Raw genomic sequence first — 19,080 nt, forward strand, 5'->3', positions numbered from 1 at the left:
ATTTATTTTATATTTAGTAGTGTATACATGTCAACCCCAGTCTCCCAGTTTATAGCCCTCTTATCCCTTGGTAAGTTTATTTTTTCCATCTGTGACTCCACATCTGTTTTGTAAATAAGTTCATTTATAGTTTTTTAGATTTCACATATAAGCAATACCATATATTTGTCTTCCTGTGTCTGACTTCACTCAGAGATTGTCATCTCCCCTACCAGGGAAGACGACAATCTCTGAGTGAAGTGTCTCAAGTAAGTAAGCGTTATCCTCACTAGAGATGACACTCTCTAGGTCCTAGATCCTGGAAAGTTGGTTCAATAGCGTAGTCTAAGAAACCATCAAGTATCAATTACTACTGCCTTTTCAATACTACTTTTTGAAATATTTGCTTCAGATTTTATTTTTACTTTTGATTAAGATCTCTGTTAATCTTTTAAAAATACAACTATTTTTTAAAATGGTTTAGATTTATGGAAAAGTTGCAAAGTTGTTCTCAACTATGCCTCACCCAGTTTCCTCAATTATCTTCAACACACAGTTTCATGTCATTATATTTCAGGGACATTTACATGGATTATAATTTCAAATATTAGTTCTTTACCAGTATTTTAGTTTGTTTACCTTTCTTGAGAGTCACCATTTGTTCCTGTGTTGGAACACTTTCTGACTTTTGTGATTGTCACCTTCTTTTGGGCTCCTTTCCTTTTTTCTTTGTTTTCTTATTCCCAGCTCTTTTATTCCTGTCCTCCATATCCATTTAAATACATTGCATCTATTACCTCGCAGACAACATTCAGTCATTTTAAAAATAATTTTTGTCCCTTTAATCAATTTCTTTCCAGTATTCTGTCACCCCTTTGTGCAACTGTCTGACTATTTCTGTTCAGGATTTTCAATTTCTGAGTTATAGTGTTTTTTCATGTCTGCAATTTCTCATTTGAATTTATATTAGAGTTTTGTATTGTTTGCTTTGCTTTGTGAGCTTTTTAAAAAGCATCTTCAATCATTAGCTGAAAAAGTTTGACTCTTACTTTGTTTTGTGTGTTATGCTTCTACTCATGATGAAGTATGTTGGATTTTCCTGACCCACAAAAACAGGTCATTCTGGAACTTTGAGATGTTTTGAGGAATAAACTCATGTTCTTAAACAGTGGGACTCATACACTACATTTTTGTAAGGAGGGGATGAGGAAGGAAATGAACTTACATTTAACATATGCATAAAATACCTTTCAAGGCTTATATTAATAATTGATACCTTTGATTGCCCTTAGCAGCAGCAGCTGGATAACTAGGTGGCTAAGAGCAAGATTTGGAGAGATTCTTGCATTGCAAGCCTTTTTGTACCTCTTGAATATTGAACCATGTATGAGTTTAAACTACCCCAGAAATTTAAAAAAAAAAAAAAAAAAAAAATCCTGTATGAAAAAACGAAAAACCACCCAGGTCATTCAGCAGGGGGTGCTGCTGCTGCTGCTAAGTCGCTTCTGTCTGTGCAACCCCATAGACGGCAGCCCACCAGGCTCCCCCGTCCCTGGGATTCTCCAGGCAAAAACACTGGAGTGGGTTGCCATTTCCTTCTCCAATGCACGAAAGTGAAAAGTGAAAGTGAAGTCTCTCAGTCGTGTCCGACTCTTCGCGACCCCATGGACTGCAGCCTACCAGGCTCCTCCGTCCATGGGATTCTCCAGGCAAGAGTACTGGAGTGGGGTGCCATTGCCTTCTCCGTCAGCAGGGGGTAGCCCGAGGCAATTAGTTGCTTACTCTGTTTATTAGTTCAAGGGTGCCCTCTTCTGTCACTATAAGTGAAGTGCAGTTTATAAATAAAGGACACTGTGGAGTTGGGGGGGGTTCATTCTTCTGATTCTTTGATGCTACCTGGCATCTGTGGGGCTCTTATCTTCAGTCACTTCCTTCTTTATTTTTGCCATCAGGCCTCCAAGGGATGTTCCTCCCTTTCCAAGGTGCCTTTCTCAGCCACTACAACTCTGCTCCCTCATGCTTTCCAAGCCCCTTTCTCTCCATTTCCAGGTACCAACACTCTGCCATGGAGGTCTCCCCAAAACCCATGCACTAGAAGAAGAGAGCCCTGTTACTAATATATAAATATATTTTACAAATTATTGAAGGTAATTTCGTATGAGGTTTTCAATCAACAGTTGACAGTCTAAGATAGATATTTCACATATTTTTCTGACTTTATATAAATGTAACATACTGTAAATGTTCCTCTGAAGCTTGCTTTTTTCCCCTCTGTTTTTCTGAGATTCATCCCTTGAATATGTGACTCTCTACTTCACTGACTTTTAACTAGTATATATTATTCCACTGTGTGACTATATGTGTCTAGTCTTCTCTTTGTAGGTATTAAGGTCTTTTTCTGCTATGTGTAATAACTTCTGTGAGCAGTCTCATATACAGTTGACCTTTAAATAGTGCAGGGGTTAGGGATGCTGAACCTCTACACAGTTGAGAATCCATGTATAATGAGTAGTTGGCCCTCTGTTTTCAGGGTTCAGCATCTGTGGAATTAACCAGCTGCATTTCTTGTAGTACTGTATACTTACTATTGAAAAAAAATCTGCATATAAGTGGACTCTCCCAGTTCAAACTCTTGTTGTTCAAGGGGCAACTGTATGTGTTCATGCATGCATGGGTAAAAGTCTATACTTAAAGGTGGAATTTCTGGGTATTGGAATAGGAATGTCTCTACTTCAAACTGTCCTCCAAAGGAACTGCAAAGATTTATACTGCCAAAGCAGCACATGAAAATTCGAATCCCTTTATACCCTTGACAACACTGTTATTGCCAAGACTTTAAATTTTTTGCCAATCTGTGCATGAAATTATTCTGATTTTGTTCTATTATTTCCAATGTTATTGAGATGTAAATGACTGAAGAAGCTTGGGGCTTCCTAGGTGGCACAGTGGTAAAGAATCCATCTGCTAAGGCAGGAAACGCAAGAGACGCAGGTTCAATCCCTGGATTGGGAAGATCCCTTGGAGGAGGAAATGGCAACTCGCTCCAATACTCTTGCCTAAAAAATTCCATGGACAGTGGAGCCTGGCGGGCTACAGTCCATGGGGTTGAAAGAGTCATCATGACTGAGTGACTGAGCGCACTCACACACACACACATGCCTGCACATGGTGAATAAGTTTAAGCTGAACCACATAGCTTGACATGTATGTATTGTGAAATGATCATCATGTACGTTTAGTTAACATCTATCCTCTTAAATAGTTTCAGTTATCTTTCCTGTGATAATTTTTTGGATCTATTCTCTTAGCAATTTTCAAATATGCAGTACAATATTGTTAACTATAGTCACCATGTTGTACATTATATCCCTAGAATGTACTCATAGTAATCAAAATAGTATCCTTTGGCATAAAAACAGACACACAGGCAAATGCAATAGGATTGAAAGTCCAGAGATAACCTCCCAAATACATAGTCAGCAAACATTTGACGAGAGCGATGTGAAAGTCGCTCAGTTTTGTTGGATGCTTTGCAACCCCAAGGACTGTACAGTCCATGGAATTCTCCCAGCCAGAATACTGGAGTGGGCTGCCATGCCCTCCTCCAGGGGGTCTTCCCAACGCAGGGATCGAACCCAGGTCTCCTGCATTGCAGGTGGATTCTTTACCAGCTGAGCCACCAGGAAAGCCCACAGAAAAGACAGTCTCTTCAATAAATGGTGCAGGGAAAGCTGGATATTCACAGAAGAATGAAACTAGACCACTCTCATCACTCACTCAAAAAATTAACTCAAAAAGAATTAAAGACTCAAACATAAGACCTGAAATTATAAATCTCCTAGAAGGAAACAAAGAAAAAGCTCCTTGACATTAATCTTGGTTACGATTTTTCAGAGATGACACCTACAGCCCAAACACAAAAGTAAGATAAATAAACAAGATGACTCCAAACTAAAAAGCTTCTGCACCACAAAAGAATCAGCAAAATGAAAAAGCAACCTACCAAATGGGAGAAAATATTTGCAAATAAAACCCCTAAGAAGGAGTTAATAGCTAAAACATACAAGGAACTCATACAACTCAATACCAAAAAACAATGATTTTAAAATTGAATAAACAGAGGAACTGAATAGATGTTTTCTGAAAGACAACTTACATGGCCAACAGGTACATGAAAAGATGCTCAACATCACTCATCATCAGGGAAATGCAAATCAAAACCACAAGGTATCACCTCACACCTGTTAAAATGCTGGTTCCCAAAATGACAAAAGCATTGATGAGGACACGGGGAAAAGGGAACCCTTGAGCACTGTTGGTAGGAATATGAATTAGTGAAGTTACTCTGGCAAACAGTATGGAAGTTCCTCAAAAAATTAAAAATAGAACTACCATGTGATCCAGCAATTCCACTTCTGGGTATATATTGAAAGAAACAAAACTGGTTATCTCAAAGAGATAGCTACACGTCCCATGTTCATTAGAGCATTACTTACAATAGCCAAGACATGGAAGCAACCTAAGTGTCCACTGATGGATGAATGATATAGAAAACGTGATATCTAGATAGACAGATAATGAAATAATAGTTAATACTGAGCTGAAAAGAAGGAAATCCTGCCATTTGCAACATCATGGATGGATCTTAAGGGCATTGTACTAAGTGAAATAAGTCAGACAGAGAAAGACAAATACCATATGGTATCACTTATATGTGGAATCTAAAAGAACAAATTCAGAGAACAGAAGTGATTGGAAGAAAGGGGTGAAGGTGGTCAAAAGGTACAACTTCCAATTACAAGATAAATTCCTCTGATTTTAAACGGAGCAATCCTTGCTATAGATGCGCCTGGGCGTTTTTCTTATGTATATATTCTTGCTGTTGCTCAGTCTCTCAGTTGTGTCCGACTCCTTGCCACCCCATGGACTCCTGCAGCAGGCCACCCTTCCCTGTCCTTCACAATCTCCTGGATTTTGCTCAAACTCATATTTCTATTTATGCTTCATTTCCTGTGAGTTTCTCATCAGATTCTTATGCTTACTTTTCCAATTGATTCTCTTCTTTTTATTGATGTCTAGAAATTCTTTACATATTTATGACCCTAATTTTTTAGGTAGTGGAGGTTAAAATGTCTTTCCCAGTCTATGCCATTTCTTTCTTCACATGTTGTCTTTTGATCCATGGAAGTCTTAAATTTTAATATAGTCAAGTTTATCTCTCTTAAAGTTTGCACTTCTTACGGCTTACTGTAAAAAGTATACCCTAACTGTCAGTCACCAAGTTATTTGCCAATATTTTCTTCTATCAATTTTTTTTTTCCCAGTGGGTTTTGTCATACATTGATATGAATCATTTTGTCATATTCAAGCTAGAATTGACTTTTCTATATCATGTAAGAGCTAGGTTAATAATCAGCTGACTTGGTTATTCAGAGACCTACACTTTCCTTCCCACTGATTTTAAATGTCAACACAGTCAAAAAGTAAGTTCCCACACGTATGTCGTCTATCTCTAAGCTCTCTATTCTGTGCCATTGGTCTATTTGCCTTTCTCATAAATTTAAGGCACTTCAATGCCTTGTCCTTCTCAGCCACCCTGGAAACTTGGTGTCTTATATTCCTGATACAAGCCACAATGGTGTGATCACTCACCTAGAGTCCTGGACATCCTGGAATGCAAAGTCAAGTGGGCCTTAGGAAGCATCACTACAAACAAAGCTAGTGTAGCTGATGGAGTTCCTACTGAGCTGTTTCAAATCCTAAAAGATGATGATGTTAAAGTGCTATACTCAGTATGCCAGCAAATTTGGAAAACTCAGCAGTGGCTTCAGGACTGGAAAAGGTCAGTTTTCATTCCAATCCAAAACAAAGGGAATGCCAAAGAATGTTCAAACTACGCACAATTGCACTCATTTCACACGCTAGCAAAATAATGCTCGAAATTCTCCAAACTAGGCTTCAACAGCACATGAACCGAGAACTTCCAGATGTTCAAGCTGGATTTAGAAAAGGCAGAGACCAAATTGCCAACACCCGTTGGATCAAAGAAAAAGCAAGAGAATTCCAGGAAAACATCTGCTTCGTTGACTATGCTAAAGCCTTTGACTGTGTGGATAACAACAAATTGTGGAAAACTCTTAAGACATGCGAATACCAGACCATCTTACCTGCCTCCTGAGAAACCTGTATGCAGGTCAAGACACAACAGTTAGAAACAGACATGGAACAATGGACTGGTTCCAAATTGGGAAAGGAGTACATCAAGGCTGTATATTGCCACCCTGCTTATTTAACTTATATGCAGAGTACATCACGTGAAATGCCGGGCTGGACAAAGCACAATCTGGAATCAAGATTGCTGCGAGAAATATCAGTAAACTCAGATATGCAGATGACACCACCATTATGGCAGAAAGTGAAGAGGAACCTCATCAAGAACCTCTTGATGAAAGTGAAAGAGGAGAGTGAAAGAGCTGGTGTAAAACTCAACATTCAAAAAACAAAGATCATGGCATCCAGTCCCATCACATCATGGCAAATAGATGGGAAAACAATGGAAACAGTGACAGACTTTATTTTCCTGGTCTCCAAAATCACTGCAGATGGTGATTGCAGTCATGAAATTAAAAGAGGCTTGCTTCTTGGAAGAAAAGCTATGACCAACCTAGACAGCATATTAAAAAGCAGAGACATTACTTTGCTGACAAAGGTCGGTCTCTTCAAAGCTATGGTTTTTCCAGTAGTCATGTATGGATATGAGAGTTGGACCATAAAGAAAGCTGAGCTCTGAAGAATTGATGCTTTTGAACTGTGGTACTGGAGAAGATTCTTGAGAGTCCCTTGTTCTGCAAGGAGATCCAACCAATCAATCCTAAAGGAAATCAGTTCTGAATATTCATTGGAAGGACTGATGCTGAAGCTGAAACTCCAGTACTTTGGCCACCTGATGCAAAGAACTGATTCATTGGAAAAGACCCTGATGCTGGGGAAGATTGAAGGCAGGAAGAGAAGGGGATGACAGAGGATGAGATGGTTGGATGGCATGACCAACTCGATGGACACGAGTTTGAGCAAGCTCCGGGAGATGAAGGACAGGGAAGCCTGGTGTGCAGCAGTCCGTAGGGTCGCAAAGAGTTAGACACAACTAAGCGACTGAACAACAAGAAGCCATAGACAATCATTCTGTTAGCATAGGCTCATGACTGGAATTTTTATTTTTTTTATTTTTATTTTTTCCAGTTTTTTTTTTCATTTATTTTTATTAGTTGGAGGCTAATTACTTTACAATATTGTAGTGGTTTTTGCCATACATTGACATGAATCAGCCATGGATTTACATGTGTTCCCCATCCTGACCCCCCCCCCCCCCCCCCCCTCCCCATCCCATCCCTCTGGGTCATCCCAGTGCACCAGCCCCGAGCACTTGTCTCATGCATCCAACCTGGACTGGCGATCTGTTTCACACTTGATAATATACATGTTTCGATGCTATTCTCTCAGATCATCCCACCCTCGCCTTCTCCCATAGAGTCCAAAAGTCTGTTCTATACACCTGTGTCTCTTTTTCTGTTTTGCATATAGGGTTATTGTTACCATCTTTCTAAATTCCATATATATGCATTAGTATACTGTATTGGTGTTTATCTTTCTGGCTTACTTCACTCTGTGTAATGGGCTCCTGACTGGAATTTTTAATTCCCTCTTATTTTTTCTCTTTTCTAGTTATACCATTTACCTTAGTGTGAGCCAAACTCTGCATGCATGTGATTCATCCAGTGTTTCTAAACGTTTTTTAAAAAATTCTAAATGTTGGAGAGTATTTTTCAGATATGTAGTCTGCTATAGCTTGTGTTATTTAATCAGCAAATTCTAAAATTTTTCTCTCCTTACATTTGACTAATATTATTCACATCTTTGAAACTCTTCCCACCATATTAACTTAAGCCCTTTCACAGTATCACAGCAACCCTCCCACCATCTGCACACATTAACCGTCTTCCTTTACTTCCAGTGCATGCCATACGGCTTGCTGGGAGAGAAAGTCGGCTTGACGAACCTTTTGCAAGTGACATGCATCAGGTGGTTGATGAAATTGCCTGTGCCCTACTGCCGATCATCCAGGGTGAAAATTTTGCATTTTTTGGCCACAGGTATTTAACCTCCGTTTTGTTTTTTTTTTTTTTTTTTTTTATTGTTGTTGTTTTTAAACCTCTGTTTTGAAAAACATTTGGGGGACTTTTTTCCACCACAGATGCATGGTTAACGTTGTCCTCTGTGTCTTCTGGGATGTGTGCCTTTGTTTTAGTTTGGTTTTGATGTTTCACCACTGCTTGAAAGAATGATGGATTCAGTATGGTTAGAGCTCTTCTCAAATGAGAAAGTCAGACTGAAAGAAGTCCTAGTAGGGACCGAAAAGATGGAAAGGCCTAGTGCTGAAATGAATGGAAACCTCTCCTTCAGGAGTGTGTAGATCCTAGGCTTCTCTTGGTATCTTCTCTTTTGAAAATAGCCCCAGCATGTTGGGTAACTCTGACCAGCCACGGCTCTTACAATTGGCCAGTCTGTACAATCATCTGACTTTTTTTCCCTTTTAGGCAGAAAGCATTAAGATTTGTAAAATCAAGTCTCTAGCAGCAACGTGTATCCCATTTATTTTTAAAATTAAAAAGGATATAAAGAGTATGTATTTCTTAAGCTAATCTGTAGGATTTTAAGGTTAAATCATAAATATCAGAATTCTGTCTGCCTCTTACTCAGTTTGACCTTTGGCAACTTCCTTGGGTTTCTGAATTAAGTTTCTTCCTCTGGGAAGCCGGAATGATAATGGCTCCATTTCTGAGGATTAAATGAATAATAACCATAAATTACTTGGTATTAATTATGGTAAGGACTCAGTACATTTTGGCTCCTGTATTATATATATTTACAGATACGATTGAGCAAAAAAAAAAAAAAAAAGAAAAATCAAAGTATCCATTATCCCAGATAATCCTTCAGAATTTTGATGTGGCTCCATAGTATTTTTGCGTGTTGGGATCCTATTTTATATTTCTTCCTAATTTTTCCCCCCACTTAAACTATTGCTATGGAGATCTGTAATCGCTGCAAGATGATTTTGTCAATTCCTTTTAAGAGAAGAATTATTTCTATCTTTTTTTCTGTTATAAAAGCACTTTGGTGACATTTTTGTAGAAAATTTAGTATACATTTCTTATAAATTTCTTAAGGACCACATGTCCAGAATTTAGGTTAATGACATACACATTGATAGAGCACTTGATAGAAATTTCCAAATCACCTTCAGCTTACACTCCAGCGGCAATGACCATGGAACTGAGTTTCCTTTGTTCATTGCTTGAAGATAGTTGCAAAAAATGTTCTTGATCAATACTGTCTACAAAATATAACTACGTAATGTCTACAGCAGTTCACAAACTTTTTACTCCTGGCATTGCTTTAATGCTGGGTTGACCAAAAGGTTCGTTCAGGTGTTTCTGTAACATGGTATGGAGAAACCCAGACAAACCTTTTGGCCAACCCAATACTTCTGGAAGCACTGAGGGGATCAACGAGATTTTATGTGTGGTTTATCCATCAATATTTACCATATTAGAAAATAAAACTATGAAACTTTCAAGATACTTAACATTAATAATCCCCTTATATGCTGCTATAAAGAATACATACTTTATGCAAGACTGTATTTTCCCAAAAAAGCACTGTGAGAAGAGTGGCACTATTTTACACTTTGGCACACATTTGGTACACTCTGGCACACATGTCTGGCTTATTAGAAGGCAGCTAAGATTCTCTCTTTTGCATTCCAACTGTGCTGATAACCCATGACACACGTGGTGTATGGAAAACTCAACTATGCTCTCCTAAAAAAAGAAAATGAGAGTTTAAAAGGGAAACATTTTAACAATATTCTAAAAATGGCTTTAACCTCACAGACCACCTGAAAAGGTGACAGGAACTCCTGGAAGTCCCCAGACTATACCTTGAAAACTGCTGATAAATATTAAATACATAGTGACATCTATCTTTCAGGGAGGAAAGGAAATTTAAATTAATTTCAAGACATGGTGGAAATCAGTATTCCATCTTAGTCTGAATTATCTAGGATGTCTTGAAACACTGCTGATGTTGCTGCAAATCATTGAAAACCTACCATTTACAAATAAGTTAGCTATTATTCAACTAATGTAAGCTCTCCTTCGGTCTGTTTCATGATCATTGCTGTGTTTATGAGTTCTTGTGGACTTCTGATGTATTATGAATTTCATTGAATAGTTATTGTCATGTTTTTCTTCCCCAAATGTAGTATGGGATCTTATATTGCTTTTTTTACTGCACTACATCTGAAAGAAAAATATAATCTAGAACCAGAACATTTATTTGTGTCAAGTGCAAGCCCTCCTCATGTAAGTAATTTCATTTTCCTTAGGGAGGGTGGTGGGAAGGATGGAAGTGCAGTGGGGAAATCAAGTCATTGTTTTCCTTTCTGATGAGTTTTGATCACCAGTAGACATGGTGATGAATAAAAGATACTATTGGTTAATGAAACACTCACAAATCTCTTTCACTGTCGTCTTCTCATCTTTGCTCTGAAATGCACTTTAACTGTTTCCTGGTCAGTGCCTGCACTGGCCCAGGCATCTCCGATGAAAACTATTGATTCTAAGTGTATTTTCCTCCATTCTGAGTCAGCAGAGAATTTAACTTTCAGCAGACTAACTGGATCATTCTTTTTTTTTTTAATAAAAAATGTTTATTTTTGGCTGTGCTGGGTCCTCATTGCTGTGCACAGCTTCCTCTAAGTTGCAGAGAGCCAGGGCTCTTCTCTAGTTATGGTGCAGGCTTCTCACTGCGGTGGCTTCTTTTGTTGTGGAACGGAGCTCCAGGGCACACAGGCTTCAGTAGGTGTCGCACATGGGCTCAGGAGTCGTGTCACACAGGCTGAGTTGGTCCACGGCATGTGGGATCTTCCTGGACCAGGGATTGAACCAGTGTGCCCTGCACCACCAAGGCAGATTCTTTTCCGGTGGTCAGGTACTCCTGTCTGCCATCAGGTGATGTTCTGTGAGCACTCCTGTGTCTGAAGGTGTATTCCTGATGTATCCGTGGAGAGAGATGTACTCCATGTACACCTATGTTTCCACCATCTTGCACTCCCCACAAGGCAGATTCTTAACCCCTGGACCACCAGGAAAGCCCTCATCAGAGAACTCTCAAAATCACCGAAAGGGAGAGTAGAGAGCATTCAGGGTCTGAACAGGTGCTTTAAATGAAATGTCAGAGTAATGTTTTTACTGTTTCATGTCAAAGGCCCGACTTCCTTTCCTCAAAGATGATATGTGTGTCGAACAAATTGCCTTTTTACTGAAGGAAATGGGAGGCATTCGTGACGATTTTGTTGGTGATGAGGAACAGAGTCAAGAATCCTTTACCAAAGTGTTAGCAGATCTTCACATTTTGAAAGATGTCATGTAAGTCATTGAGGCATGTTTTCTTTCTTTCTTTTTTTTTTTAAATTATCTATGGAAGATGCAGGTTGGCCGTTCTCTGAGGATGCTTATCCAGGAAGGCAGAGTTTGACTTGTTTTCTTTTGAGGCCCACCTGTGATATTTTTGCTGCCTTAAAATGGAGCCTGGGCATGGAAATTACATTAATCAAGGATGAACAGGGCATCTTTATCTTTTTTAAAAAATGTGGTTCAATGTGTGTTGGGTTGGCCAAAAGTTTGTTCGAGTTTTTCCATAAGATCTTACAGAATCCCCAAATGAACTTTTTGACCAATCCAGTATGCTTTATCACATAAAAAAAAATTTGTTGCATAAATTACTAATGTCAAAGGATGCTCATCTTCTTAGGGGAACAGCAGAAGGGGATCCCTACTTATTAAATATGTGGAGGTGATCCAAGACAAGGGAGTGGTTTGCTTCTTGGGGGAATTTTGTTCCAGAACTCATTTGGTTCCATGACACCTGACTATTCCTGTCTCCTGAGAGGTCTCATTGACGTTTGATTCTTCTAATAGGACTGAAGTCCTAATGTTCCAGATACTGGCCCTAATAAACTGAAACCGTAAGGCTCTTCCTTTTCTAACGTCCCCACAGCAGGTCCTGTGGGGCCAGCGTTTGGCCCTCAGTCACTATGGTATCCCATCGTGCGTTTCTTCAGTTCCGTCTGGCTCTTGTCTGCTTTGGGGAGGAGCCGGACACACGGGTCTGTGCTCCCTTTCTTTCTGCCACAAAGCCTGGAGCTGAACCTAGAGCCTCCACAGGCAGTGCCTGTGAGCAGAAGTTTATACAAATAGCTTTAAAAAAAGAAAAAGGGGCGCAGACTTGAAGCACCTTGGGAACAGAGACAATCCGGTTCATTTTTCTCACATCTCTGCGTTCACGCCGACGCCCACCTCTACTCCACCACTAGGGGCACTAGCTGCCCTGGTCTGTCATCTCTCTCCATCTCTACCCCAACTGTCTGAGCAAATGTGGTCCCCACAGGGCTGTGCTGTCTGTGTTCCTGGCTTAGCATGGAGTCAGAATCCAAGAAACACCAGTCCAAGTCCGACATCCCCTACTTCCACCAAAGGAAACGTGATTCAAAGCACTGTGGACATTCAGTGAAATAGCGTAGGCAAAAGCTGCTTTTTAATTAAGCCTCGCACAAACATCCTTCTGTTGAGGCTGTTCACCAGGATCCAGACCCCTGGCCTAGCGGCTGTGAGATCTGGATCCAGGGTCCCGCCTCTCAGAGGAAGGGATGCTGAGAGTAAACCCCTCAAGGTGTGGTAGGTGAGGAGGCCAGGAGGGCGTGTTTAGGAGACGGCGTGGATATGGCACCTGACAAACCACCCTCAATTTTTAAAAATCCAACCCAACAATTCACTACCAGAGGCTCTGGTGACTTTGGGGAATTAACATTTGTTAAGAAGAACCCTGAGTGTTGGAAAGGGAGCCGAGGTTCAACCACAGACCCTGAGAGAAATTGAAATAGAGAAGTTCATGACTCACGGGTCATGGAGGAGGTCCACGGCGCACCTCGTGGGGCCACACGGGGAGGTCAAGGCCGACTGCAGGCAGAGAGGTGGCCGGACCTGATGGACATGCCCTTAGGCGTGGGTGGAGGGCTTTGGAATTCCCGGGCTAAGTCCGGATTGGTCAACTTGAACCCCAAAGAGCAGGTTTTGGTCAACTTCATGGGAGGTTTACCTAAAAGGTATACAAGGGAAGGCTCTGGGGGGCCCGGAGCAGCTGTCACCTAGGCCGCTGGGGGAGGGTCACAACAGGAACTCACCTGTGTTTGTGACTCTGCACGTGCTCCAGGAAGGCCGAGGGTCAGGTCCAGACTCTCACAAGCTGCCTGGCCACACAGCATGGATGCTGAGGCACCAATATTATAAAGCAGTTTAGCTAAACTCTCAAGAGCTCTCAAAAGAAACCTCCCCCAGACTGAAAATAAAAGTCACTCACAAGGATATTCCACTTGCAGAATTAAAAAAAAAAAAAAGTTTTTTAATAGTCTCACCCTCTCCCCAGCAAATCAAACCTCAGGAGCTACTTATAAGGATTCACTTCCTCTCTCCAAATCTCAAATGTCCTAAGCTTGTTCTGGATTCTCCCCTTTCTGCTTCCGCTCCTTCCCCTTCCTCGGTCTGCTCTCCTCTCTCCAGCTCTCCGCAGCACTCAGCTTTTCCCAATATACATGAAATCAGACCTGAAATGTCTCTCCACCCTCTCCTTGCCCATCACCCACCCCCAAGGCTCAAAGCCTGGAGGTCAAAAGGAAAATCCGAGGCAGGAGGGAAGGCTTTGCAGCTTCACTTCACTCAAGCTGCCCTCCTGTCCTACTCGGACGAATGCACAGTCGTCTTCTCCCTCTGGGACCCTGACGACACACAGGTCAGGCTGGCTGTCATCGTCCCAGGGCTCTCAGATGTTCTCCGTTTTTTAAAACTTTTTTTTCTTTTCGTTTCAGTTTCGATAATTTCCATTAACCATCTTCATGTTGACTGATTCTTCGCTCAGCCGTTATCAAATCTACTGAATAGCTTGTCAAAGGAATGCCCTGTTGCTGCTACTGCTTATTTCTAGAATTTCTTTTGGACTCTTTCTTGCAGTCTTCACCTCTTTAATGAACTTCCCCATTTGTTCACATATGTCCATTTTTTCCATGAAATCCTTTGGCATCTCCATCATAGCGACTGTCAAGCCCTTCTCTGACAATTCCAACATCTGGGTCTTATTTGAGCCTTGTGCATGTGTGCTAAGTCACTTCAGTCGTGTCCGACTCTTTGCAACCCTATGGACTGTAGTCCGCCAGGCTCCTCTGTCCATGGGGTTCTCCAAGCAAGAATACTGGAGTGGGTTGCCATGCCCTCCTCCAAGGGATCTTCACCATCCACGGATTGAACCGGAGTCTTTTATGTCTCCTGCTTTGGCAGGCTGGTAATTTACCACTGAGCCACCTGGGAAGTCTTATTCTTTTAATTACTTTGCCTCTTAACAATGGAGGTTATATATTGCTTTTTGTGTCTGATAATTTTTTTTTTATTGAAAGCTAGGTATCATGCATAAAACAGATATTCTATTGAAGGATATCATGCATGGAACTGACATAAATATACTTTATGATTTGAGCACATCTCCTCTGGCAGGCCCTGAATGTGGGGAGTTGGGTCAGTCCAGACTGGAGAGGAGCTGAGTTTCGGTTTTGTTGCTACTATGGTTACATTTCAGGGCAATGGTTCTCCCAAGTTACTGTGTGCTTACTGTGGAGACTAGACTGGAGGATTTTTCTCAATTTTTCTGTCTCTCTTTAGGCTCTCCCCCACTGACAGCTGTTGTTTGGCCCCCTATGTGTGATGCTAGCATCTGGGGTAACACGGGGAGCTCTTGGATATCCGAGCCAATCTTCAGCTTCAGTCTTAGCCAGGTCCTCTGTGTCTAGGCCTTGTGGGTGGGTCTGGTGGGTATTAGGTGGAAGTTTCCATTCCCTCCCCAGAAGTAGAAGACTTTCCCTTGGCTTTTGTATAGAACTGGGGGCCTGGCAGCTCAGCTGGTAAAGGATCCACCTGCAATGCAGGAGACCCTGGTTTGATTCTTGGGTCACGAAGATCCCTTGAAGAAGGGATAGACTACCCTCTCCAGTATTCTTGAGCTTCCCTGGTGGCTCAGATGGTAAAGAATCTGTCTTCCTGTGGGAGAACTGGGTTTGACCCCTGGGTTGGGAAGACCCCCTGGAGGAGGACATGGCAACATACTCCAGTATTCTTGCCTGGAGAATCCCCATGGACAGAGGAGCCTGGTGGGCTACAGTCCATGGGGTTGCAAGCAGTTGGACACAACTGAGTGACTAAGCACAGCACAGGGGGCCCAAGACCCTTCCCATTCCTTCCCCCAGGGTAGAGGGTTAATGCTTCCATTCCCTACATCCATGGATCTTCCCATGTGCCCTGGGCGGGGGGCGTGGAGGGGGTGTTTGATGCTCCTCCTCCAGCAACTGAGATTTCTGCTTAGTAGGAGGGGAGGACTTGACTGGGGGCGGGGTTAGTGTCCATCTCATGGTCGCATCCAATTTCCTGCTGTCCACCTGCCCAGCAGAGAGGGCTATTTCTGACCTCCTGCCTGTTCCTATTCTTTCTCGTGAACCCCTCGTGGGGGGCCATGGACAGGAGCCTGTGAGTCAGTGTGAACTGCCTCTGACACATCACCCCACGCTTGGTCCCCAGCACTTGAGCATTTGTAGCTGGTTCCTTCTCACCCACATGGACAGCAGACACCCCTTCATCCTGTGCTCTGCCCACATGAGACAGTCCGTGTGACCCACCTCTCCTTAGAGGGGCCCAGCCTTCCCTGGAGTTCGCTATCTGGTTTGCCTTGCAAACTCAGCTTCCTGATGAGTTCAAGAATTTATGGTTTTGCAGTTTGTCAGGCATTTTTCCTTGTTAGGCTGCGAGGGGCACTCCTGGTTTTCTACATTCCAGGCAGAAGTGGGAATTCTTGCCCGGACTATTGAAAGAGACAACCCTTTGTCCCCTTCAGTCTGTTCTACACATTGTACCAAAAGGGATGACTGTCAAGTCTGGTCATGATATGCCTTGCCCTAAATCCTCTTGGTGGCTTCCTGACTCTCTTAGGATGACCAGATCCCTTCAGGAGACCTACACGTGACCCTCGCTTGCTTATTATTCTGGTTTTTGGTCACACCACGTTGCCTGTGGGATCCTAGTTCCCTGACCCAGGATTGAACCTGCACCCCTTGCATTGGAAGTTTAGAGTCCTAACCACTGGACCACAGGGAAGTCCTCTTGCTTGCTTCTTCTACCGCAATTTGTCCCAATTCTCTATTCACTCATGGAACAAAAGCCACCTGGTTTGTGCTCGCCTGGCCCCTCTTTCCCTGCCATCTCTGCCTGTTGCTGAGTTTTTCCTATCTACTCAGATCTCAAGTCTAACCCCATGTTCCAGGGAGTCCCTGCTTGATGTCACTCCACCCCCACTTGTCACGTGTTCACAGATCACCCTGAACTTGGTGACCCATCTGTTCAATCTGTTCAATCGTCTGGCGACTTCATTAATGTCTGTCTCCCCAGCCAGTCTCTAAGTGGCAGGAGGAAAGGGGCTGTGCTTACCCAAGTGTCCCTAAGGGACTAACACAGCCCCAGCACCAGCTCTCAGCAAATGGTTTCCTGCTGTTTTGATGAAACTGAGAATCGGCAGAATCAACTCAGGGGCCCTCTGTCCATAAATCTGCATCTGTTCTGCGCACAGCAACCCTCTGCCGAACAACGGAGGCCTGGGGGATAGAGAGGTGGCCATTTCAGGGGAATGACAGTTGAAGATACTATATAACCAGCCCCATTTTGAGTTGGACTGGGTGCCCAGGTGCCACCTGCCTGCACCTGGCTGTTCCAGAAGCCAGAAGATCTTAGAAAATAACCTGGACCACAGTGACTCTCAGGTGCTGACACGTAAAAGTGCCATGGATAAAAATAAAATAAAATAAAATGTTTGTATTGCTGTAAACAGCAAAAGGGAAGGAAGTGAGGACTTGTTTGATTTAAATGAGGTTATTAATAGGAAAAGATTCTAGGGGGTGTCTATTACGAAATGTTACAAACCGGCATCTTTATATTTGCAGCTGTAACACACACTCTAAGACTCGTCTTTCTTGTGACATAACATGCTTTTCTGGATCTGAAGATATACCAGCGGATATGGAAGGTGAAATGATTTTGATGGCTTGAGGTGTTTTATTGAGATATCTGATGATTTCCATGCCAGAGTTGCTGGCAGGCCTTGCAGCACAGATCTGATTTTTTTAAAAATGTCCTGTACTAGTACATAAATCCAGCCATGCACCTTTTTTCATACACTACAAGGGGATGTGTAATATCCATGCTTCTTTTTTTATCCTTAAACTATTGCCATACTTCAAGTAAGTGTCTTTTTGAAAAAATTCACTTGTATAAAAATGGTCTGGTCAGTACAGGGCACAAACGCCAAACAAAAGTATTAGTTAAAAGTATTAGTATTAGTATTTCACTAATACAAAAGTATTAGTTAAAAACAACAACAAAAAACCTCTCAACTGGCAGTTGCATGGAGTAGAAAACTGGTCCCAGTTTTATCTAGTGTAAATGGAGAGATGTCAGTTCTGTGTAAAATGAGAGAAGGCAGGTAATACCACTGTATACTGAGAGGTCTCTGAGAAATTAGAAATTCAGGATGCACAGAACATGAAACCATGGGAGTAACTCTACCACCAGTGTCAGCTCTTAGAAAAGTAACACCTGGAAGTAAATCTGCGGGTGGTGGCATCATTTGTTATTAAATACAATTCTGTTTTTTCAGCCTGGAAAGATGTAACCAGTGGAAATTTTGAAAGTTTTGTGCTTCCAGGACACCACTTCTATCTTCTGGAACCTTCCAACACAAGCTTCATCAAGAAATACATAACCAAGTCTCTAGAAATATCAGCGCTTGCCTCTTGACAGATACCTCCCCTTCTTGGTCTTAAAACAGTCCCATTGATCATGTGATACTCTTCTTCGGTGTTTCAGAGTAGCTTAGGAGTTTGTTTCAGAGATTGGAAAATGATCAATTTGCTGCTGTCAGGGTGATGTGTTATCTACAAATGTATTTCCCCACAGAGCATTTACATATCTGGGGGATGCAAGATGAATGGGTCAAGAATACTTTCGGGAGGGTCTTTCTTCTTTGTATTAGAATCGCATTTGGGTCTCATCTGTGGAAGGTTTGTCAATGAAGTTCCTGCTTGGTCAATGATTCGTTTCTTCCTTTCGGTTATTCTGACAGTGAAAATCACAGACAGGGGAAGTGCTTGAAATGAAATGACTGTTTCATTAACACACTGGGGCCCAAAGCCTGATCTCATCTTTTGAAATATAGGGTTGCCCCAATCAATGAGGAAATGTTAAAATAAGACAGCCCTGAATAATCATTGCTGCCTGTCCTGGCAAGTCCCCGGAATGCCCGTAGCCCTCTTAGGTTCTCTTCTAAGGGGTTCCTCCGACCTGGACTGCTTGCTGTCTGTGTGTGTTCCCGCTGCTCTTCAGGCAATGACCAACTGGGACTCAGGGTGACTGTCCGGAGTCTAGTCCTCGGTGTACAGAGGGTCAGGCACAAATGCCAGACCCAGCAGGCTGCCTCAGCTTCATGTGTGATCATCTGAACCAGACAGAGAAAGCAAGCACACCAGTTGGAAACATACAGGAAAGAAAAGGGAAAAAATTAAGTAGGAGAATGATCTGAGTCAGAGCAACGGCAGACCACCACTGGTAGGATTCACAGATGCCTACTGCCCGGGATGGAGAGGCACCATATCCCCAGGGCTACGTGGGTCCTGCCATCTCTGCCGAGGCCCAAACCGTGTTTGTCTCTTGGAATCCTGGCTGTTTAACTGGCACCTTGATTTGTTATCTCCCTTGGTTCTTCACAATAAAGCCCCTACTGCATGCAACCAGTGTCTCTTCCTTACGGCTTCCAAAGCTTAACACAGCTTGACACGCTAAAATGTCACCTTCTAAAGCACGGATGTGTTTGGGATCACATAATATGGGGTCGTGTTTT

General features: G+C 42.2%; 1 protein-coding gene across 11 annotated transcripts in view; it reads left to right on the forward strand.

The window, feature by feature from the left end:
• Window positions 1-18,970, forward strand: part of LOC122681698 (S-acyl fatty acid synthase thioesterase, medium chain-like) — a 39,445-nt gene extending 20,475 nt beyond the window's left edge. For 7 of the 11 annotated variants that reach the window (XM_043884082.1, XM_043884084.1, XM_043884085.1 and 4 more), the window contains 5 exons: window positions 7,991-8,129; window positions 10,304-10,403; window positions 11,308-11,468; window positions 17,129-17,211; window positions 17,842-18,970. In XM_043884082.1, coding sequence (XP_043740017.1) covers window positions 7,991-8,129; window positions 10,304-10,403; window positions 11,308-11,468; window positions 17,129-17,211; window positions 17,842-17,981 — 623 coding nt within the window. In that variant the 3' untranslated portion in view covers window positions 17,982-18,970. The remainder of the gene's footprint in view (window positions 1-7,990; window positions 8,130-10,303; window positions 10,404-11,307; window positions 11,469-17,128; window positions 17,212-17,841) is intronic. The other 4 variants (XM_043884089.1, XM_043884091.1, XM_043884093.1 and 1 more) reach the window with 4 other exon arrangements.
• The last annotated feature ends 110 nt before the right edge of the window (window positions 18,971-19,080 follow it).

This window comes from Cervus elaphus, chromosome 23, assembly GCF_910594005.1.
Source record: "Cervus elaphus chromosome 23, mCerEla1.1, whole genome shotgun sequence".
NCBI classification, from domain to species: domain Eukaryota; kingdom Metazoa; phylum Chordata; class Mammalia; order Artiodactyla; family Cervidae; genus Cervus; species Cervus elaphus.